The 22,335-nt window shown below is 53.3% G+C and overlaps 2 protein-coding genes across 8 annotated transcripts in view; one reads left to right on the top strand and one right to left on the bottom strand.

Annotated features, from left to right (window-relative positions):
* Window positions 1-848: 848 nt before the first annotated feature.
* CHRNB2 (cholinergic receptor nicotinic beta 2 subunit) lies at window positions 849-16,706 on the top strand. The gene is made up of 6 exons (XM_004284653.3): window positions 849-1,397; window positions 2,606-2,751; window positions 2,927-2,971; window positions 3,391-3,500; window positions 4,276-5,251; window positions 8,576-16,706. Exons 1-6 carry the CDS (start codon window positions 1,334-1,336, stop codon window positions 8,744-8,746), a joined length of 1,512 nt encoding a protein of 503 aa, XP_004284701.1. The 5' UTR covers window positions 849-1,333; the 3' UTR covers window positions 8,747-16,706.
* Window positions 14,462-22,335, bottom strand: part of ADAR (adenosine deaminase RNA specific) — a 40,294-nt gene continuing 32,420 nt past the window's right edge. For 5 of the 7 annotated variants that reach the window (XM_049697634.1, XM_049697627.1, XM_049697640.1 and 2 more), the window contains 9 exons: window positions 22,012-22,237; window positions 21,576-21,747; window positions 21,181-21,274; window positions 20,435-20,557; window positions 20,009-20,142; window positions 18,292-18,474; window positions 17,684-17,796; window positions 17,212-17,339; window positions 14,462-17,030 (listed from right to left, as the gene is read on the bottom strand). In XM_049697634.1, the coding sequence (XP_049553591.1) occupies window positions 16,793-17,030; window positions 17,212-17,339; window positions 17,684-17,796; window positions 18,292-18,474; window positions 20,009-20,142; window positions 20,435-20,557; window positions 21,181-21,274; window positions 21,576-21,747; window positions 22,012-22,237 (1,411 nt within the window). In that variant the 3' untranslated portion in view covers window positions 14,462-16,792. The remainder of the gene's footprint in view (window positions 17,031-17,211; window positions 17,340-17,683; window positions 17,797-18,291; window positions 18,475-20,008; window positions 20,143-20,434; window positions 20,558-21,180; window positions 21,275-21,575; window positions 21,748-22,011; window positions 22,238-22,335) is intronic. The other 2 variants (XM_049697635.1, XM_004284652.4) reach the window with 1 other exon arrangement.

Here is a 22,335-nt window from a genome sequence, read left to right as displayed (position 1 = left end):
CACGTGTACAAAGTAAAGTAGAAAGTGGTTGAGGGGAAATGGGTGATAAAAGAATCAAGGAAACTACATGTTTAAAAGGCCCTGACGTGTGGAGGCTGGGAGGATCTTAAAGACATTGCCAAGAGGAGTGTGGGGCTGGGGGTAGTGGCCCAGAGGAGGTTGAAGAAGTGGGCAGAGCTGGAATAAGACAGTGCCTTGATGTATGCATAATAAGGCTGCTTTAGTCAGGAATCTTTTGGTTGAAAATGACAAAAATCCCCCTAAGAAGTTCAGGGCTTTCAAGATCAAAGATGTCATTGAGTTTTGACATCTCTCTCTGTCTCTGTCTCATCTTTGCTTTCCTTTGTGTTAGCTTCATTCTTGGGCTGGCCTCTGTGAAATCATCCTCTGATCCTCCCTTGTCTCACAGAAGCCAAAGACTGGAGAGGAAGGGAATGTGGGTGAGAAAGACTAATTGATAAGGGCCATTTACCCTTCCACTCTTGAAGGTCACCTTCTTTCAGGAGATGTCCACATGTCCCCACCTTAGATTCCCTGGGGGAGGGCAGGAAGCTTGGCCTTCTACGATGGTAGAGAAGGAAACAGGTGAGGGGATCCTGTTTCCAGACTCCAAAACGGTTTGCTTTCTTAAAATAGCAAACCTACAGCCCCCTGTCTCTTTCTCTAAGGGCCTAAAATGCACTTTTTTGGCTGCATCCTCAGCCTTCCCTGGAAGCAGGATCATTTGGGCTTGGTAAGAGGAAAGAAAGAAGGTGGGAACTCCAGAAACTCCTTCCGACTCCCACCCCCTCATTCTGGCCCTCGTAGCGGGTCCTGACCTATTTGTCTTACTCGCGCTTTCTTCCGGAGCCTTTTCAGACCCCTCCAGGGTCCTGTTCCAACTCAGGGGCTTCAGAACTCCTCCACTGTCCGGTGAGCCGCCCTTCTTCCGCCTCACGCACACCCTAACTAAGCAGGACCAGCAGAAGAATACACAACACAGGGACCCCTTTTATTCTGAGCTCTGGCGCTTCCGCCTCCGGGGCGGAGACTCCTCCCCCTCACCGTCCCAATTGTATTCCCTGGAAGAGCAGCCGGAAAAGCCTCCTCCTGCTCAGACCGGGATAAACGAGACGCTGGTTCCTTCTCGCAACCAGCTCTCTGAGCCCTGGGAACCGCCGTGGCGGTCGGCACTGCAGCACCAAAGGCTGCGAGCACAACCTGGGCTCAGCTCCAGCTGGGCGCGGGCGGTGCGGGAGCGGCTTCAGCACCACGGACAGCACCCCGCCCGCGGCCCTCCGGCCTGCGGCGCGCTTCGGCAGCTTTAGGCGAGCCGGCGAGCTATGCCAGAGGCATGGCCTGGCGCTCGGGCCCCATGGCGCTGCTCCTCAGCTTTGGCCTCCTCGGGCTGTGCTCAGGTAAGGACAAGTCGCCGCGCTCTGTCTCACTCAGTCTCGAAGGTGTACGGGAGGGATCCCTAAGGCGGGGAGTCTGTTAGGGGTTAGGGAAGAGACCCCTGGACGGCAGGGAGTACCTGGGAGACTGAACTGGGAGGAGGACATACCCGAAGTGATGCTGGGAAGAGAGGGCAACCTGGGCAGGGGTGGTGGAGAGGGTGTGGGCACAGAGAGGAAGGAGGGAGGGGATCTCCCCAGGCTATCTGGGGTGGAAGGAAGGGGAGAGTCTGATTGCAGCTGAGATGCCATTTGACTTCTTGTGAAACATTATCTCAAGAAAATCTACCTGGTTCCGCACCCTCCCTTGGCTCTCCATCATTTTCTGCCCCTCATATTGGACTCCAAAGGGGCAAGGCAGGAGGGGGAAAGAAGCAACTTCTCAACTCTCTTGTAGGGTGGGCAGGAGACTCGGAAGGGAAGAAGCTCTGCCAGGCGGAGGGCAGGGAGGAATCTCTGAGGGGGTGGGGTGCATTCGTGCAGGGTTGCAGAAGGAGATAGAGTGTGTGGTGGGGCAGGTACAAAGGGAATATACAACTAAATGAGCTTTCCATACCTGCCTGCAACCTCATGAGAGGTGGGCTCCCATAGGTGCGCAACTTGGGACTAAATATATGCCCTGACCCAGAGCTCAGGCAGCCCAACTATTCTACTCCAACCCAGTACCTATGGGGGGAGGGGGTCACAGCCAGTCACATGTAGAGGCACACAGTGTTACTTGCACACATAGATGGGCACAGATTGAGGAGAAAGGCTGAATGGTGGAACATGAATAACTGTTCCCCTCTCACCACCCTCCAGAACCTTCCTTGAATTGTAGGTATCTTCTAGGGGAAGTCATGGAGACAGAAATGTCAATTCTTTTGAAACCACCCTCTGAGACCTTGCAGGAAGAGCAGGGTCTCCACTAAACCTTGCAGAATGGGTTCTTAGTGGGGGACTGTGGGGGGCTGTCTGGGCTCCTTGGTCAGTGATCTCAGAGAGGGACTTCTCTATGAGGGGCCTCCGTGGGGTAACCTAAGCATTTTGCTATAACCTTAAGGGTGGGGCTGTGGGAAGCTACAGCCTCCTGTTTGGGCCTACGTTGTACCACCTGCCTAGGGAGAGTGGGATCCTGGGTGGGACCTCCTTGCCTATGTACTTACCTCTTGCCCTCCACCCACACTACCCAGGAGTCTGTGGTACAGACACAGAGGAGCGGCTGGTGGAGCATCTCCTGGATCCTTCCCGCTACAATAAGCTTATCCGCCCAGCCACCAATGGCTCTGAGCTGGTGACGGTACAGCTCATGGTATCACTGGCCCAGCTCATCAGTGTGGTGAGTGAAGGTCCCAAACTCTCTGCCCAGCTACTGAAGTCAGTGTTTGTGCTTATTCTTCTGGCGTTCTCAAGGCTTGGGGAGGTGGGGGAAGGAGCCTGGGTGGTGTAGTGGGACCACAGGCTTGAGGGGTGGGGGTGGGGCACTTCTCAGCAGCTTCTCTTCTTCCCTGCAGCATGAGCGGGAGCAGATCATGACCACCAATGTCTGGCTGACCCAGGTTAGCACTCTTCCTGTCCACACCCCTGGGCTTCTCTTTCCTCCTTGTTTTTGTGTGGGGGGGGAGGGGCATGTGCTTTTCCCTCTTTTCATGTCCTCAAGAGAGGCAGAAATTTAGACTTTGGAGCCCTAAATAACTGGATTTGAATTTCGGTTCTTCTACTCACAGCTCTGTAACTTTGAATATGTTAAACTCGGCAAGATCCATTTTCTCATTTGTAAAACGTAACTTCTAATATCTTGGCTTGGCTGTGCAAATTAAATGAGAAGACACTTCTGCTGGGCAGAGAAGTCACTGTGGGGATGCAATGACTTTTCAAAACTTCCTCAAGCCAGATAGGCCTCCTCTTGTCCCTGTCCTTGACCTTGAGCCCCTCCCAGGGCGGAGGTTGGTGCTGCCTCCCTCTCTCCCTTTCCCAGGAGTGGGAGGATTATCGCCTCACCTGGAAGCCTGAGGAATTTGACAACATGAAGAAAGTTCGGCTCCCTTCCAAACACATCTGGCTCCCAGATGTGGTCCTATACAACAAGTAGGTGACCCTGGAGGGATGGGAAGGGTGGAGGAGACCATGGGAGTACTCAGGTCTTGGGGAAAGGAAGTTAGCTCATGCTGGGGGACAGAGGGACTTTTCATTGGCAACGACAAGTCACTACCCAGACAGACCCAAACCAGTGAGGTATAATGTGGACAGCCAAGGTAACTTGGGCCATGGCCAGCTCCCTCTCAGCCAGTTAGGACTCCCAGTGTTTGGAGCTGCAGTGGCATAAAAACGAGGATTGACAGACTCCAGTGCCTGAACTGATTCAAGAATAGGCCTTCCAGGAGGATTGGGGAGGGTCAAAGAACTTGGAGATCCCAGTTTCTCCTCCAGGTTCCAGCCCCTCTCCTGAAATAATCCCTCTTATCTCGAAGACCCAAAACCACTAGTCCATAGCCACTAGGGACCATCTCCTCCTCCCACCTGCCCCTGTCCCTCTCCATTAGTTGGGGCTCCTCACTCTGGCCTCCCTGGCTCCCCTAACTTCTCCACCTTCATGTGGAGCAACCAGCTTACAGAATGCATGACAAGTAGCAGATGTGCCTCCCCTCTTCATCACCCTCTTCTGTCTCTGAGGCCTCTTCTCCTCACCAACCCACCCAGATCCCCTTCTTGCTCAATTCCTGCCCCTCCTCCCTAGGCCCCTGGATGGCTACCCTCTTCCCATATATCCCTTTGGCTTTCCTCTCTTCCCACTCAGGGCTGGGTTGATGGGTGGGGTGGAGGAATGCTTAGGCCAGGGCTGACTGTGCTCATCCCTTGGCAGTGCTGACGGCATGTACGAGGTGTCCTTCTATTCCAATGCCGTGGTCTCCTATGATGGCAGCATCTTCTGGCTGCCGCCTGCCATCTACAAGAGCGCATGCAAGATCGAAGTAAAGCACTTCCCGTTTGACCAGCAGAACTGCACCATGAAGTTCCGCTCGTGGACCTACGACCGCACCGAGATCGACCTGGTGCTCAAGAGTGACGTGGCCAGCCTGGACGACTTCACGCCCAGTGGCGAGTGGGACATCGTCGCGCTGCCGGGCCGGCGCAACGAGAACCCGGACGACTCCACTTATGTGGACATCACGTACGACTTCATCATCCGCCGCAAGCCACTCTTCTACACCATCAATCTCATCATCCCCTGCGTGCTTATCACCTCACTAGCCATCCTCGTCTTCTACCTGCCCTCCGACTGCGGCGAGAAGATGACGCTGTGCATCTCCGTGCTGCTGGCGCTCACCGTCTTCCTGCTGCTCATCTCCAAGATCGTGCCGCCCACCTCCCTCGACGTGCCGCTTGTAGGCAAGTACCTCATGTTCACCATGGTGCTTGTCACCTTCTCCATCGTCACCAGCGTGTGCGTGCTCAACGTGCACCACCGCTCACCCACCACGCACACCATGGCTCCCTGGGTCAAGGTCATCTTCCTGGAGAAGCTGCCCAAGCTGCTCTTCATGCAGCAGCCGCGCCGCCACCGCTGCGCCCGCCAACGCCTGCGCCTGCGGCGGCGCCAGCGCGGGCGCGAGGGAACCGGCGCCGTCTTCTACCGCGAAGCCCTGGGGGCAGACTCCTGCACGTGCTTCGTCAATCGCGCGTCTGTGCAGGGCTTGGCTGGGGCCTTCGGTTCGGAGCCGGCGCCGGCAGCCGGCCCCGGGCGCTCCGGGGGGCCGTGTGGCTGCGGCCTCCGGGAGGCGGTGGACGGCGTGCGCTTCATCGCGGACCACATGCGGAGTGAGGACGACGACCAGAGCGTGAGTGAGGCGCGGGGACTCGGGCGTGGGATGCGGGCTGCAGGGCCCTCGGTGCCTGCGCAGACAGACACCGAGGAGCTAACGGGAGTGCAGGATGTGGGCAGTGAGAGTCCGGCCGGGGCCTGTGGGCCTGGGCGCTGGCGTGGCCTCTTCTCTGACTTCCGGGAAGCGGCGCCGCCTAAGTGGCGGTTGGTACAGGATGAACTTGCGGCTTCCTGAGGACTAGTATCCAGGGCGAAATGCCTCAGCTGGGGCATCGTGAGTGTCGTTAGTGTTGGGAGGGTGGCCAGGAAGTGGAGGAGGCCCTTCTGGGTTTGCAGCTGGCCCGTGGCTCTGACCCCAGACACCCTCTCTGCCGCTTGTACTCCCAAGCCCATGTTGTTAACCTGCAGCTCTTAGCACAAATGGAGATGAGTCCTTTGTGTGCCCCGCGTCGGGGGTCAAAATTGAGGGCAGTAGAAAGTGTGTATGGGGGTGGGGGTGGCGGTGGTTAAGAGGTTCCACCGGCTGCTGGGAAGAGCACAGAGTCCTGAATCAATATCCTTTTCCTGCTCTTCTGGGTCCTCAGGGGATGCCCTTGTGAAATATTTACGGAGGTGGGGGCAGGTGGAGGCGAGGGTTTTTAAGACCCACTCTGAGCTTTCTGCACACTGGTATCTTTCTGCAGTGACTCCCAGAAGGGGAGCACTGAGCCAGGGGATGGGGGGGAAGATGATGGGTTGACTTCCCCCCACTTCGGGCTGTGGCTGGCCCCATCCAGCAATCAGTCTTTGGGTACCTGGCTGGTTCCAGGCTGTGGCTCAGCTGTTGCTCTGGTGATTGGCCATGTTTCCACTGGATTGCAGCCATTCCGGCTTGGGGGATGAGGAAGGGTGGGCTCCTGCACTACCGGTTTTTTTTGTTGGGGGGGGATGCTTCAGAGCCTGGTGTCTCTATTCCCTGGGAGGGCAGGAGCTGAGGCTTGAGCTAAGGAGCAAGTTATGGTCCTGAAGGAAGAAGAGAGGGACCAAGTCATGAGGAAATGGGGCGGGAGCCTCAGGTGGCTGAGGCCAAGTGGGAGATGCCGGTGGTGCACGGGGTTGACCGGCTGCGTCACTGCCTCCGCCTCCCCCACTGCAGTCCACTCATGTAATGTGCATTTACTGAGTTAGGTGATGAGGATGCAATGACCTACCTTCACAGGCATCTCAAACTTAACACGTCCCAAACTGAGTGCTTAATCTACATCCCCACCACCAACTTGCTCCTCCTCCAATCTCCCCATCTTTTAGTAAATGACATCACCATCCACCCAATGGTTTAGACCAAAAACCTGGAGTCATCCTTGACTCCTCTCTTTCTTACGTCCCCCACCATCCAAATCATCAGAAGTCCTGTCCTGTGGAACCAACCTCCAAAGAGATTTTCAGCTTCCTTCTTTATTCACCATCTCCATGCTGCCTCCCTAGCTGTAGGCCTCCATCAGCTGTTGCCTGGACCAGGGCAGAGACTCCTAATGGTCTCCCTGGTTCAGTTCTCGTGCTTCTCCACCCAAACACACAGTGTCTCCTGCGCACTTTGTGCCATCTCTCCCCTGCTCAGGTCACTGGCTTATCTGCTCAACTGTTCTAAGCCAGCTAAGCTCTTTCCTGACTCAGGACCTTTGCACAGATTGGTCCCTCTGTTTGGAATGCCCTTCTTTTTTTCCTTTTAAAAATTATTATTAATTTTTGCACTACTGTTTAAGAGTAAGTTGTGGGCATAGTGATCCTTTATCCCAAATACCTCAGCTTTTCTCTCCTGAGAACAGAGATATTGTCTTGCATAACCCAGGCTCAGTGATGCAATTCAGGAAATTTAGCATCAACACAATAACTTTATCTGATATAAAGTCCATACTAACATTTTTTCAGTTGTCTCCGTAATGTCCTTTGTAGCATCTCCCCCACCTCAATCCAGGAGCTTGAATTCCACTTTGTTGTTCTGTCTCTTTAGTTTCCTTCAATCTAGAATGGTCTTTCATGGCATAAACATTTTTGAAGGGTACAGGCCAATCGAAGGTCCCTCGGTTTGGGTTTGTCTGATTGTTTCTGATTGTCTCAGCTGGCTCCGTCTCACTTATCAGATCTTAGCTTAAGGTGTCACCTCCTCAAAGAGGCCTCCCCAGATCACACCCTGAATTATATCTCCCCCTCCATTTCTTCGTCCTTTGTTTCCATATAGGCACCCACCAATGTGTAATTATTTTATTTTTACTAATTTTGTGTCCATCTCCCTCAGGAGACTGTAAACTGCAGGATGTGTTTGTCTTGCTCTCAGTCACATCCCCAGTGCCTAGCATGGTGCCAGGTACATAGGAGGCACAAGTGTGACATGAATGAGTCATTATTCAGCTGCTGACTGAAGGAAGGTGCACAGTGCCTCATCCCATCCCCCCGGCTGGCTGGGCTACAGATGAACACGTGTACAAAGGTCCAGACTCAGGCCGGAGTGGAGCAGCTCTGAGTGGAGGCCAGGCCTCCTGCAGACCCTGTGACTGGCTCCCAAACCCACAGAGGTTATTTTCTTCTGGACGGGTTTGTTTACACCTGAGATTTAGTCCTCACCCTCTGGGGCTGTTGGATGGGGCTCCCCAGGCAGTCATATAAGGAGTGAGGGCTGCAGAGGCAGCCATTCATTCACTAATTCAATACCCGTTTACCGGAACCCTGTGTTTGAGATGCTGGGATTACAAAGATGAATCAGATCGGGTCCCTGTAGTTTAGGAGCTCATAGCTTAAGTGGCGGGAGGCGGGCAGAGAGGAAGGAGGGGCCAGGCATACAAATTGAAATGACAATACAGTGCAGTAAAAATACCGTGATAGAGACCTGTACATAGTGCTGAGGGAACCCAGAGGAAACAGTGGTTCATTCTCATTAGGGGGATCAGGGAAGCCTTCTTAGAAGAGGTGACATTTGATTTAGGCTTTGAAGGATGTGTAGGAGTTCACAGGTAGAGATAGGGAGGACTGGAGTTCTAGACCAAAAGGAAACCCAAAGGCACAGAGACCTGAGAAGACAGACTGGAGTTTGGTAAGGCTGGGTCGGAGGGCGGAAGATAGGTGGTTGGCTTATATTTGTCCTGGGTGGGTCTTGATTTTAGACTTGGGAGTTTGGGTGGCTGCTGAAGGCAGTGGGGCCACTGGAGGCTTTTAAGCAGGCAAGACTGGGGCCATGCTTTGGAAAGGTCACTCTGGGGTCGTGGAGTGAGAGGAGTGATGTGTGGTGGAAGCTGCTTCTACCTGCTCCCCTCCCCTCCTGGATCATGTGATTGATACCTGGGTCTCCTTCCTCTCCTCTGTCCAGGTGAGTGAGGACTGGAAGTATGTCGCCATGGTGATCGACCGTCTGTTCCTTTGGATCTTTGTCTTCGTCTGTGTCTTTGGCACCATCGGCATGTTCCTGCAGCCTCTCTTCCAGAACTACACCACTGCCACCTTCCTCCACGCAGACCACTCAGCTCCCAGCTCCAAGTGAGGCCCTCCCCAGCTCCATGCTCCTTCACCCCTCTGTTGAACAGTAGTTTTGGGTCGAGGAGGGATGAGTGAGCTACCAGAAAGAGGGGCGCTGCCCCCACAGACCCATCTTTTCACTTCACCTGGAGCCCGCCCCCCCGCCAGCGCCAACCTGGAGCCTGGACCAGCTGCGTCGTGTTCTGGCTGCTCTCCTCCTCTTGTACCAACCCAGGCAATAGTGCTGCTGGTTGAGCATGAAGGCTGAGAAGTGGAGGATGGGGTGGTTGGAGCCTTCCACCCTGAGGAAAGTGTGACGGGGAAGGGGCCAAGAAGGGGACAGAATCAACAGCTGCCTCCAAGTCATGGAAAAAGGGAGGCGCATGGGGGCAAGACAGGGGCTCCGACTCTGTGCTGGGCTGGCCTGACACAATGGCAGATCAGAAGGGAGGAGCAAGGGGAGAGAGGCCTGGGTGCGACCTGATGTCTGTCCCTGCTTAACTGCACAGCAGCTAGCTGGGTGGGCCTCACGGCAGCCAGGGGTTCCTGCCCAGAGGTTAGCCTGGAGCTGAGGTTGGAGTCCTGAGCGAGGCTTCCAGCCCAGTCCCACAGCCCCTTGCTTCCAAGGGCCCCAGAGTTCAGCCCCAGGTCCCCTTCTCCCAGTGAAGATTCTTCCTAGACTTCCTTTCTTGCTCAGGCCAGGGTGTGGGGGGCAAGGCTGGGTGTTAGGGGAGCCCCGGAGTTCTGAATCTTTGGGTGACCTGCTTGGAGCTTAAGGGCCAAATTCTTGAACTGTGCGAGTTCAAGTTCACAGGATGTTCCTCGCCGCAATTTGAACCGACTGGTCAGGGGAACGAGTAAACTAAGGACATTAGCTGTAAGCAGACCCAGCCCTCTCGCCCGCAGCAGAGCAGGCCGGGCAGGAGAGGGCTGCCTGTGGAGGCCAGCCCAGCAGGGTGTGAGTGCCCAGAACTCTGCCACGTCAGCATGGCTCCTGCCCCCCTACTTCTGTTCCTGGCTCCATCCTTCCTGCTCTGGCTCCTCCTCTTGCCCCGCCCAAGCAAACCTGAGCAGGGTTGAAGCAGAGCTTCGGACGACAGGTCTGCTACTGCCGGTCTGCACAGCGGACTGTACACAGAGCCCAGCTTTCGGCTTCCTGTCCTGTGGGTCCCTGGAGGGTGTATCCCGACGCTGCTCCCAGGGGCCAGCTGGAGGCCACCTTGCCTGTTAGCCCAGGAAACAGACCTCTTCAGGGATCACCTGCCTTGGTCCCCGCCATGTGACTGGCTCTGATCTGTGGTCCCAGCCTGGGCTCAGTGCTGGGCCAGCGGGGTCACAGAGGGGTCCGTCTGCCAAGCGCACCTGAGGGGCCTGCCCGCCACACCGTGCTATTCTCTGGAGCCTGGCTGGACGCCTGCTTCTGCAGGCACCTCGGAGGTGGGGAGACAGCACAGGCACAGAGCGCTGGACAGGGAGCAGAGTCTGAATTCCGGTCCCCGCTCTGCCACTTACTCTCAGCCATCCTGAGCAATTCTGGCTAGGCCTCAGCTTCCTCATCTATAAATCGGGGATAGTAAGGCCCTCTTCGTGGGGTTGTTGTGAGGCAGGAGTGATGTTTGTGAAAAAGCCCAGGGCTGTACCTGGCGTAGAGTAGATGCTTCGTGAATGTCAAGTCAGACGTGGTCAGAGTTGACGGGTATGGGCTTACCTGCCTTGTCATGTCACTTTTCCTTCCAGACCCACCCATACCCTGGAGCAGATAGCCCCCGGAAACAGGGATGGGGTCTGGGGGAGCTGGAGCCGGAGAGGAGCAACACAGGGAATGTTGGGGTGAGCCTAACAGGTAGGCTGCCCTCTGGAGCCTCTTCAGCAAAGGTTCGTTCCGTTCCCGGGCTAGGCTCAGGCTCCGGCCTCCCTTCTGGATCGGCTCCTCCTGACACAGGTGTGTGCCCAGGCCCCCGGGTGATCTAGTCCCGTACTGGCTGTGGAGGAACGCCACTGGGACACGAAGCCAGCAGCTGTGAGAGATGTGCTTCAGCGCATTTCCCCACCTGCCGGAATGGGCTGGCAGACATCTCTTCTGGGGGTGAGTGTCTCGGCACCATGGAGACTCCCTTCTTCTAGAACAGCAAATGGAGAGTTGCCTCTATTATGGCTGGACCCACCTCGGACTCACAGCCCTGAGGAAACATCCCGGAACCCGAAACAGCTAATGAAAAGGAACCCTCCCTCTGAAGGGTAGGTGCTGGCCTGAGGCCCTCCTGCCCAGCTCTCCCGGGTTCCTTGCCAGGGTCTAGGCTGCTAGGGAGGCCCCATCAGCTGTTGCTGTGGCTGGACTTGCTTTCAGTACTTCCTGCAATTAGCTGTCGTCCGAGTAAGTCACCAGACAGTGCCAGAGGGGCTGCTGGAGAGCAGCTTGTCCAACTCCTCGCCATGGCCCCCCCGACACACAGGGAAGTGGAGGCCCAGAGGTTGTTTGCTGGCTGACCTTGTACAAGCACTTAACTCTGAACTTGCTCATCCTCATCAGTGACGTGGGGATGACAGCTGGCTGAGGGCTACAGCAAAGATGGGAGGGACTGATGGAAGGGGTTAGCCGGGCAGGGTCCCTGGGGCAGTACCATTCCCTCCATCTCTGGGTGCAGCCCCTAGGGGACCACGCCAGTGGGGAGGAGGGGAGGACGGGTGGAGGAAAGAGGGCTCAGGCAAGGTGTTACCATGTGTCAGTACAGCCTTGGAACCCTCAAGGGTGTTGGGAAGCTTTGGAGAACCAGTCTCTTCTACTCTTGGGTCCTCCGTCCTCTTCTCTTGGTGTTGTCAGGGAAGCCTCTTGGCCCCTTCCATGGGGTGGGGCAGGGCATCTCTGGAGAGAATGGGGTACCCAGCTGCGCTCCAGGCCAGGACTGAAGGCCCCAGATCTGAAGAGGGAGGGAGAGATACTGGATTGGCACCCAAGCAAGGTGGGCTTGGGAGAGGGCAGTGAGGAAACAGTTGGGATCATCTCCATCAGAGATGAGAAGGCCACAGGCCATCTGAGAACCACTTCTTGTTTGAAAAAGAGGGTATGAGAGACTGCTTTTGACGGCTGGAACTGCGGCAGGAGGAAGGCAGTCTCCTGGCAGCGAGGTGTCTAATACTGGAACAGCTGGTACCAAGTTATTGCAGATTTAAAAGCAAATAAGACACGGGCAGCCCCCAGCTGGCATTTCTGTGGAGGAAGGCTATCTGTGCAGAAAGGGCAAGGCCATTTCCCTCTAAGGAAACAGGGAGGGTGTGGGGCTTTGACTCCTGTTCTGCTTCTCCCAATCCCAGTGTTAGCTGCTGTGCACAGTGGCCTGCTCTGGGCCAGTTGCTTCGGATACACTGTCTTTACCCCTCACTGTCCTGCAGGGAAGGGGCCCCTGTTGACAGAAGAAAAGTGAGGCACAGAGAGACCAAGAGATAGCTGGTGAGTAGTGCTGGACTTGAAACCCAACACTGATCCCAGGGTCCACGCTCTCTGTGGCCTTTGAGGCAGGGAGGAGGAGAGCTCCTTGGGAGGGAAGTGAGGGGCATTCAGCGTCTTCTCTGAATTCTCTCCCCACTCAGTTCCAGCCGTCACCCTCTGCTTGTAGGCAGAGTTGGGCTGGCGTCACAGCATCCCTCACAAGCCAACTGGTGCTGGCCAGTCGCCCACCCAGACTAGACAGAGAATAACAGCCACCCTTCAGTATTCATCCCAACAGGTCTCAGAGGTCAGTGTGACAGTCACATGGTTCCTAAGGGACTGTCGGTCTAGGAATCATTAGAACACCTCACTCACCCACCCGCAGTGCCCCCATCTCTCCCACACTGGCCTCGGCTGCCCCCGTCTGTGCTCCTGGAATATTTGCACTGACCTAGCCCACTCCAGGCCAGACTCATTAGGAACTCAAGATTCTCATAAAGAAAGTTGTTTCCAAAGGTGTCTTATCTCTCTGTTACATCTGGGGGGCAGAGGTGGGGACGGGGGCTGGGGGGTGGGGACGTCCTCTCGGGCCAGGGTTGAATAAGGGAAGGGAGAATATTGGGGAAACTGGACTCGTGAGAGGTTAAACACATCGCACGAATCTAAAGAAAAGATCAGTGGTAACATCAGTGATTGTGATTTGTAGCCTGACAAGTCCATTCATCAGATGGAAAAGATAGGGCCCAATGGCTGCGCCTAGAGTAGACAGAGCCCAGAAATAGCTCCTGGGGAGGCCCTTTGTAAAGAAGGGGCCCTGGAGGACAGGGCAGACATGAGGCCCGGTCTCCTGGAGGGATGGCTGGGGACTCCTCGCACAGCCCCTGCACTCTGCGAAGTCAGGGCTGTCTGTGTGGAAGGCACTCCTGCTCCTGGAACATGGGTTTGACCCGGGCCCACATCCTGGAAGCAATATTAAATGGTGGGCCCCCGAGATGAAATGTAGGGTGAACAGCAACTGAAGTGCTGAGCTGAAGAAAACCCCTCTTGTGCTCCCGTGGGGTAGCCTTGCTTCCCAGCCCACCCAGAGCTGGGTGGCGGGGGGACAGTCTTACGTCATGCACTCACTGTAGGTATGGAAGAAACGGTCCATTTTCTACAAAGCCTGGATACTACATTTCCCTCCAGGTGGGACCAGATGCCTGGGAACAGAGAGGACAGAGATGCTCGAGGCTCCAGGTACCTCACGGTAGGCGGAGACACTGTCCTTCACTGTCTGTCAAAACTGTCCAGCTCACCAGGTACTGTATTTCAACAGACTGTGACCGACACCCATGCAGAGTTCTGGTCCTTATTTAATGTGCCCCCCAAACATGTCGCTGGCCCTCCTGGCCTCAGTTGTTCCATCTGTATTGTGGATGAAGAGGGAGGTTTCACTGCGACTTAGGAAGCCTCACTGTCAAATAGTTCGTGTCCTCTGGTATGGTATTTTTACAAGGTCAAGGAAGAGTCTTGTAGAAATCCTGGACTAAATAATCTGCAATCTGGAAAGTGGTGCATATTCTCTTTGAAATCAAGACCGAGAAATATTCTGGATGCCATCTATGAAGTAAAAAGCAAATGGCCTGTCTCCTAAGACTGCAGCCAAGCCAGTTCTGGTCCAGGCTGCAACTTGCACCTCCCCGCAGGCACAACAGCTGGGAGCGGAAGGCTCTAGAAACCCCTCAAGGGGAGCCGGAGTTGCGGATGTGATTTGTGGTGTGGCCTCAAGGGACGCTTTCCTACTCTGGGCCTTGAAATCTTGCACAGCAAGTCTCTGGGGACAAGATATTTGATGGTGGGATCTGATGGGGAAGGGGGCCTGTGGACCTGGGGAAGTAATTAAAGGTTGTCTGATATACTCCAACACACCGGACACAAGCTCACCTCCTAGGTAGCCCCTTTGAAATGGCTCCTCTCTGTTGGCTGAGGGAGACCCTCTCCTCAGGTTCTGTGTCAGATGCAGCTGGTGCTCTTGCCAGAAATCCCAGGACCACGGCTCCCTCTGTCCCCACTTTCTCACCCCCCAAGAAACCAAGACTTGAGGTTTTCTAACAATTCAGATTCTTCTTTTTTTTTATTTACGAGGAATGTATATTGTTAGTCACTTTTACCAAGGGACACATAAAAGTGGAATCATAAAACTGACTGCACCCATCGTGGCACCCAAGTCTACGCTTGGGCTCTTCCCCACTCTGCTCTTGGAGTTACTACCAAGACCCCCAAAACCAGCAAAATCCCTTCAACATGAGTAAAGGAAATAGCTTGAAGCAGTGACAGTTTTTACAAGTGATTATTCAAAAAATGCACAATAGCCACAGTTCAGACAAATCAACTACAAAGATCATTAAAAAAAAGAGAAAAAGGTCTTGCTTACTAAAAACAAAGATTGGACGAAAAAGTGAAGAGAACACTCTAGGTGGGAGTTCTGCCCTGTCCCATGTGACTCAGAGGGGCAGGGGTGGGCACGGCCGCGCAGGGCCTGACACAGGCTTGTTTCCAGCAGATGCATGGGTACAGGGAAGCCTTGCTCTCTCCTTACAACAGAAGCTGAATACTGTAAGTTCGCTAGACAAGATCTTGGGGCAAGCAGGGGCTCTGACCTTTTGAGAGTGCCCGTGCTCCCGGTTAAAGAAGAGGCAGCCGAGTCTGAGCTCTGCAGGAGATTCCAATGCCCAAGACAGTCCACAGGGGCCGAACATGCCGAGGAATCAGTAGGTGATACGCTCTAGCCTGAAGAACTAGGGAGATGAGCTGCCTCCTGGGGCAGGACTGATTTTGTGTGCCATCAGGAGATTCACAGGACTGGGGGGCAGGCCCCTTCCCCCCGAGAAGACAGGCACGGTTTCCCTCCTAGTTCCTTGGGACACTTTGGTGTTCCGCAAAGATATCCTTAGTGTATTTAAAGACTTACGTTTTCTCACTTTGGTCAAAAGTACAGAGAGAACGGTAGCCACAAGAATAAATGTGTGGATGCGGATGTATCCACCGCTGAAGAGGTGGGACAGACGGGGGGTTAACTAGTCAGGAGCTTGCGGGGTGTGGGGGAGGATGGAAAATCGTCTGAGGGCACTGGCTCGGCATGTTCACAGATACGATAGAGGAATCATCCAGAGGAAAGAGGCAGGCTCAGGCCTGGAGGGGGCAGGGCCTCTGTACTTTTCTTGAGCATGTCTGGCTGGCTTAGGCCCAGAGCCAGACCCCACAGAGAGTCGAAGGCTCTGACAAGAGTCCACAGTACCTTGAGGTGGAGACCAAGGGTCCCATCTCACAGAGTTTTAGAACGACCTGCCCTTTCACCTAGAACTACTGTTGAATGTCAACCCTAAAAAGATTCCCTAGCAGGCAGGGAGACCTCAGGTCTGTGACCCGCCCACAAACAACCTTCTGAAGCTATCAGGCGAAACAAAAGCACTTGGTTAATCAATGGCAAATGACATCTGACTTTTAAATCTGTGCAATTACAGGTTATCTGTAGCTGTTAGGAATCAACATTTACAGCATTCTTTTTAAAACTCCCAATTTACCCATGACTTAATCACCTTCCCTTGGTGTCACTGTCATAAGAAACATGCTGGGTGGAACAGTGATCTGACCCAACATGATTTTTTGCCCTTATTCCTGCTAGGTCCTGATTATCTGAGCAGAGATGATTTACCCTCTAGGATTTATCCTGGGTTTTTTCCTACCAGTTGGTTGGGGTCTGTGGCGCTACTTCCCCCATTGGTAGGACAAATTCCTAGCAATGCTTTAGGAGGGACAGCTGGGAGCTTGGCAACATTCCAAGACATGTCTGCTTCCCCAGGAAGTGGTCTGTGTCACCCCTGCAGGGCAGACTTCCCCTATTGCTCGGGCAGTTCCTTTAGCCCCGTCTGGCTGGTCCCAGCCTTCCCTGCCACCTGCGGAAGGGATGCACGTCCCAGGCAGCAGCCTGCCCTGCCTCTGGGCCCCTCCCAAGCCGGCTAAAGTGCACGATCCGAAGGTGACTGAGCATTATCTGCAGATTCTGATCACGCTTGGCACTGGTAACAAGCTGACTGCGGTTTTAAACTCCTGCCCTTATCAATGTTTCACCAAATTCTTTAAGTTCACCTCTTTACCCTCTTGGAGGAAAAGGTAGAACTTAATGATCATGAAGAAGGAATCTCAGAAGGGGAGGAGGGGAAGCAGAGGGGCCTCAGAAGCCACAAATGAAAAATCATCAGTCCCTGGCATGATTCACACTGTTGACTGGAACCTAATCGAGACCACAAGAGGTCAGTGTAGCAAACACAAAGGGGACGGAAACAGGAAAAAATGAAGAAGGAAGAGGAAGTGGGCGCAAAGAAGGAACAACCCCTTCCCTCTGCCCTTAGGTTTCTACCCCTCTGCTTGGGAAAAGAGAAGGGGGATGGCTAGACCTGGCCTAGTAATCCCAAAGAAAGCAGGAAAAACAGGAACCCAAAGTTCTCAGTGTTATCAATTGTGGTTCCATTTAAAAACAAAAACAAAACAAAACAAAAAGGAAACCAAAAACCAAAAACCCTTGACCAATGTGATGAGGAATGCTACGACCTCTCTCTCTCACCCCAGTGTGAAACACCCTGACCCATCAGTCACCAGATCACACTACACTGGGCAGAGGTAAAAATTCTTTTCCTCCTGGGGTTTGCTTATCCAGTTCCCGTAGCCCATGTCCTTCAGACTTTTTTTGAAGTAGTTCTTGGCTATCTCGTAGTCACGGGCAGCTTTCTTGGCTTCACCATAGGAGAGTCTAAGTAGATCCCTGCGGTACCGGAAGGAGCAGAGCTTCTTGAATAGAAGGAAAATGTTCTTTTTGGAGACCCGGGATAATTCATTCCGTGGCCTGGAGAAACGAAAGCACTCACTGTTCACCTGGGATGGAATAGGTGGAGACACTGATGGGGAGGGGGGGCATGGGTGCGTGTGGCAGCTTTTAAGCTCCGGTGTTTGGCAACATGACACCCCCTTGGGGCTCAGGCCAGGACGCCTGGCTCTGCTTTTGCTGTGCTCTCCCAGCTCCTTACCCATCCACGGTGCCTCTGGTCCCATCTAGGATCTCTAGGTCATAGCCGTCAGCCAAACACCAGTTGACGCTTGTCTCCTTGGTCTTCCCGGATTGCCTCTTGGAATCGTATACACTGACTCGGCCAACCTAGAAATTCCAGGAGCAATGGGAGAAAGATGGAAACCTTTCAAGAAAAAGCTTCTGAAGCAGGGACTCAAGACTCATAGGAAAGAGGGAGTTGTGGAGTCATGATCTTTCCCCCTTATCTAGGATTCTGTTTGGCTAAGACTCAGACCGTACTAACTCGGCCTCAATTCGAATGAATTCCAGACTAAAAGAAGGAAAGCCCTTGGCATTCAAGAGGAGGAAAGGGTAAGTTCTGGGGAAACGAACTAAGGCTGCCCTTGCCCACACTGTACGTTTTTGCTCTGCTGATAGGATTACTTGAAAAGGAGAAAACGTCAAGGGAAAAATGGATGGGGTTATAGCACCTTGGGGTGGTTGACAATGAAGGGATGTCGGAGTCCATCCTCAAACGCACTCCCATCTCTTGTCACACGACAGCAAATGGCACGGGTCAGATGCCCTTGGCTGAAAAGGTAACCTGGGTACGAAAAAGAAACGCACACACCTGTGTTTGCACCAAATGCTGTGAAGTGGCAGAGGCATGTGGGGAGTGTGAGGGTACAGACAGAGTTGTCGAGACAGAGAATCAACTCCCTACTTAGGAAGCACCTTCTAACTGTGGCTGCCCAGGATATACAGGGATCATCAAACATTTAAGCACAATGCATAAGGTTCCAGGTAAGGCCAAGGGCTGAGGAGAGCAACGAACTCAGACACTGCAGTTTTAAGCTGCTGTGTTTCTTTAACTCATCTTGAAAAGACTTGGCTGGCATGTCGTTACCTAGGCTCACTGCCTAAACCAATCTTCCCATCACAGCAGACCAGACACTCAGAATCAATCACTAACCACTGCATCGAGCACACTTTGAAAAGGGGAGACATCATGTTAGCACCTGGCAACGAAGCATGCGGTTTGCTGGGATTTGGGCACCAAAATGACAGTCCAGTTTCAGCTCTCAAGACAGGTCCTTACCCAGTGTGACGGATTTGAGATACACAGGCTGCAGGAAGTGGGTCAACAGTGCCCCCTGCAGGCCGAGCACGTTCCAACGCAGGATCTTGTCACTACAGGACATGGTTCGGAGTCTCTCCCCCAGCCGAATGCCATCCCACGTGGGCACAATGTCACTGGACTCCACTGGGATTGTGCCTTCTCCTGGATGAGAGACTTGGGTCAGACCCGAAGAGGCCCTTGGACCGAGCCCCTCCCTGGCGTGGTGTTTCTGCTTCTTAGACTCGGGCCAGAGGCTACTCACTCATTCGTTCTTCATATTATTTCATAGCACCTACTATGTGCTGGGCACTAAGCTTGGTGCTGGGAAACAATGGTGAGCAAAACCAAATAAGATCCTTACCTTCCTAGAACGTTTATGGGGGTGAGGGGATAGAAAGGGAACGGAGCAGACACTAAACACGTAAGTCAACACACATAAGAATTCTAGATGGTTCTGAGGGAGCTATGATGGAGGACAGCCAGGGGAACCTCCTGGGATAGGACTGTCAGGCGGGCTGAGACACGAAGGAGGAGAAGGAACAGCTGAGAAAGAGTGTTTCAGACACAGAGAAGAGCAAAAGCAAAGGCCCTGAGGCAGCAGGGGGTTTAGTTGTTGAGAGAGCTGACAAAGAGCCGATGTGGCTGAAGCACAGGTGAATGGCACGTTTTGCTTTTATGTGAAGTGTGGTGGGAAACCACTATGGGATGGTGGGCTTTTTGTGTTTAGTGAGCTTTACTGAGATATAATTCACCCATTTAAAGCACAGACTTCAATAATTTTTAGTATATTCACGGAGTTGTGCAACCATCACCACAATCAATTTTAGAACATGTCACCACCCCCAAAAGAAACCTCCTATCCGTTAGAAGTCAGTACTTCATTCCTTCTTATGGACAAATAACATCCCATTGGATGGACAGAACTCATTTTGTTTATCCATTCATCAGCTGATGGACCCTGGGGTTGTCTCCACTTTGGGGCTATTACGAACAATGTTCCTATGAACGTTCCTGCATTAGTTTTTGTGTGGATGTATGTTTTCATTTCTCTTGGGGGTGTTCCTAGGAGTGAGTTGCTGGGTCATATGGTAGCTCTGTGTTTACACTTTAGGGTTCTGAGCAGGGAAGTGACATGATCTGTGTTTGAGGGTCACTCTGACAACTGTAGAAGGATGGCCTGAAGGGAAGAGGAGTGGATGTGAGGAGACAGTAGGAGACATTAGAGGACAGTGGAGGAGCGGGAGCTGGCAGACATGGTGGAGAACCAGCAGCCAACTAGTCAGGAGGGGAGCCGGGCACTTGGCGTCCTCCAGTCAACACCTCAGGTTTGGTTCTGCATCATTTTCTTTCCATTTTCTCCAACCTTCCCTGAGGTGATCCCATCCATTTCCATGGCTATAAAGATCAACCATAGGAGGACTCCCAAATTCTTATTTCCAGCCATTGCTCTCCTCTGAGCTCTAAGTGGGTACTTCTGCCTCCTATTTGATTTGGAGATCTCCCCAGCTACCTAATTCAAAATGGAATCTTGATCTTCCTACAGATCTTCTCTGACCTACATCTTGCCTCTCCCTGGAAACAAGACCCTGGTACCTCAGCAACTAATGGCAAAAACTTGGCAGCCGTGCCCTGGCTCTGGGACGGGCCTGGGGCTTCGCAGAGCCTTCTGGTGGGAGAGGGAGGACGTGTCACTCACCGTTCTCTACCTTGGTGCGGAGCTTGCCTTGTTTGGGATTCTCAAAAACAGGGTAGTGGCGGGAGTCTGTGCTCTCCACAGCACGGTCGCTACAGGACTTGTCAAAGAGGGCACCATCGCCACATGGGGCCGTGCTGCAATACAGGGGCATCTGTTAAAACCCACCCGTGCAGATGTATCTCTCCAGTTTCCTGGGGCTCAAGAACAGCTTGATGTGGGAGAAAGTAGGCTTCTGAAGCCTACTACGGGCTGCCGGAGTGGGTAGAAGCACATGTGAGTCACTCCACACTGAGGTGTGGACCTCAAACACAGAGCCAAGTGTGGCCCATCGAACAAGCTCTGATTTACGGACCAGGAGAGCATTCAGACACCCAGCTCTGGAAGCCTGGCAGGGCTGGCTCTAGTGCCAACAGAGACTGTACAGACCTGATATAGAGATGGAACGACACGGTCTTTTTTATTTGGAGCTTTTCTCCTCCCTTAGCAGGCTCAAATATACTATCCTTCGCAGTCTGGGGGTTGTACTTCATTAACTCGCTGTAGAGAAACCTACAAGAAGAAAGTCTGGTTAAGAAGACGGATTCTGGAAACAGCAGTTGCTTCTATAATCTGATCCCAAGCAAGGACAAGGCTTAACAGTGCAGACCTTTCAGGGTTTCTCAGGTTGAAAGAGTTGGCGGGAAATTCTCCATGGGAGACCTCAGCATTTCTTAAAGCTAAGTTAGCCTTTCAGGTCAGTTCCATTTCTGCCAAGAGCTTCTCGCTCTGGCAGCTGCAGGGATTCTAGGGCAGAACAAACTGATTCAAGGACTATAGGAGGCTGTTGCTTCTCTCCCTTCATAAATTAAAGAAAAAGTGAACTGGAGGGGAAAGCTGGCAGGGCAATGGGTTTGTTTGTAGGTCCTCAAATGGAGATGGAAGGCTTCCTCATCCCTACAGCACTGAAGATCAAGAAGTCATCGTGTGCTTTTAAAAAAGGGCTTGAAGCAGAGTTGGCAGAAAAAGAGCTCTTCAACAGTAGGCTGAGTAGGGGCATGCAGCCGGGTCACAGAAGGGACTGATTCCGTAAGACAGGTTCAAATGGACAGGTGAGGCAAAGGCTGACACTGCAGGGTCGAGGACCTGCCCGCCAGGTGGGTGTCAGAGCCGCCACGCCCTGCGATCTCACTCACCTGATGAAGCCTCTCCGGGAGATGATCTCTGCGTGGCAGTCATTGACGGTTTCTCCCTTTAGGCTTAGAGAATCTCCTTTCACACAGCGATTCCCTGGGAAGGCAGTTAAAGCAAATGTGAAATTTCCAAAGGAAAACGATAATGGATAGGGTAGATAGAGGCTGTTTGTTCTTAAAGCTTGAAGGCAGAAACAACCTCAATTGATCAGATCCTGACTCCTGTATTCTTTTCACTAGGAAATGAGAATTCATTCCCTGCTCTGAATTAACTGTAGCTAAAATGAAATACAAGAAGCGTCTTCTCTCTGCCTTAAATTCACCCACACAGGACCCCAGGAGAGAATGAGGTCACTGCGGGGGGTGGAGAGTTGGGACACATTTCAGAGCCCACTTACCTGTCCCCAAGCTGACCACGACACCCAGGTCTTCAGAGTCTTTCTTCATGATGATGGCAGCCAGGATCTTGCGGCCAAGCAAGGAGGGCTGGAAACTGTTGGTGAGAGCATTGAAGCACCGGTGGCTCAGCATGGCTATCTGGTCGTGGAAGGTGCTGCCTGTGAGAGGAAGCTGTAGGGACAGGAGGCCATGTCAGGGCCACCGAGCCTCGTCTATGTCCACCATGTTTCAGAGTGGGCACGGAGGTCGAGTTCTACTGGGCTGGTGGGTCATCTTTCCCCCTCTCACATCTAGTGTCCCAGGTTCTAGGTTCTACTGAGGCTAATATTAAAGCCGAGGAATAGTTCACATGATGGCAAGTTAAGAGCTGACTCCACCCAGACAGGAGTTAGCAGGACCCCCAAAAAGGATAGCACCAAAAGTAGACGTCTTAACTGTCTTTGGCTGTGCTTCTGGGGACCTTGAGAGGAGGAGCATAGTTCTTCTGAGACTGGCCCCTGTCACTGGGGTTACCTCTGTGAAACCCATGCGCTCTGCCTTCTCGTCCTCCCCAATCAAGACGCGGAGGGCCGCATCTGCTGCTTCCTGCTTGCCTTGCTTCTTGCTGTGTGCGCAGACGGCTGGGAACCAGCGACCCCCAACTTTTGCTTGGTAAACGAACCTTGGGGATGAGAAGCAGGGAATCAAGACAAGCACCTTACCCCGACAGCTGCTCCAGAAAAGGGCTGGTTTCGCTCAAGATGCGGCCAGTCTTGCCAA

Source organism: Orcinus orca, chromosome 1, assembly GCF_937001465.1.
Source record: "Orcinus orca chromosome 1, mOrcOrc1.1, whole genome shotgun sequence".
Classification (NCBI taxonomy): Eukaryota; Metazoa; Chordata; class Mammalia; order Artiodactyla; family Delphinidae; genus Orcinus; species Orcinus orca.
This window is presented reverse-complemented; position numbering and strand designations above follow the sequence as displayed.

Excerpts from the sequence above, each read along its gene's own strand:
- CHRNB2 (XM_004284653.3), top strand. The coding sequence starts at position 1,334 with ATGGCCTGGCGCTCGGGCCCCATGGCGCTGCTCCTCAGCTTTGGCCTC. Across the intron at positions 2,752-2,926 it reads TGGCCCAGCTCATCAGTGTG|CATGAGCGGGAGCAGATCAT; the intron begins GTGAGTGAAGGT and ends TCTTCCCTGCAG. Across the intron at positions 3,501-4,275 it reads GATGTGGTCCTATACAACAA|TGCTGACGGCATGTACGAGG; the intron begins GTAGGTGACCCT and ends ATCCCTTGGCAG.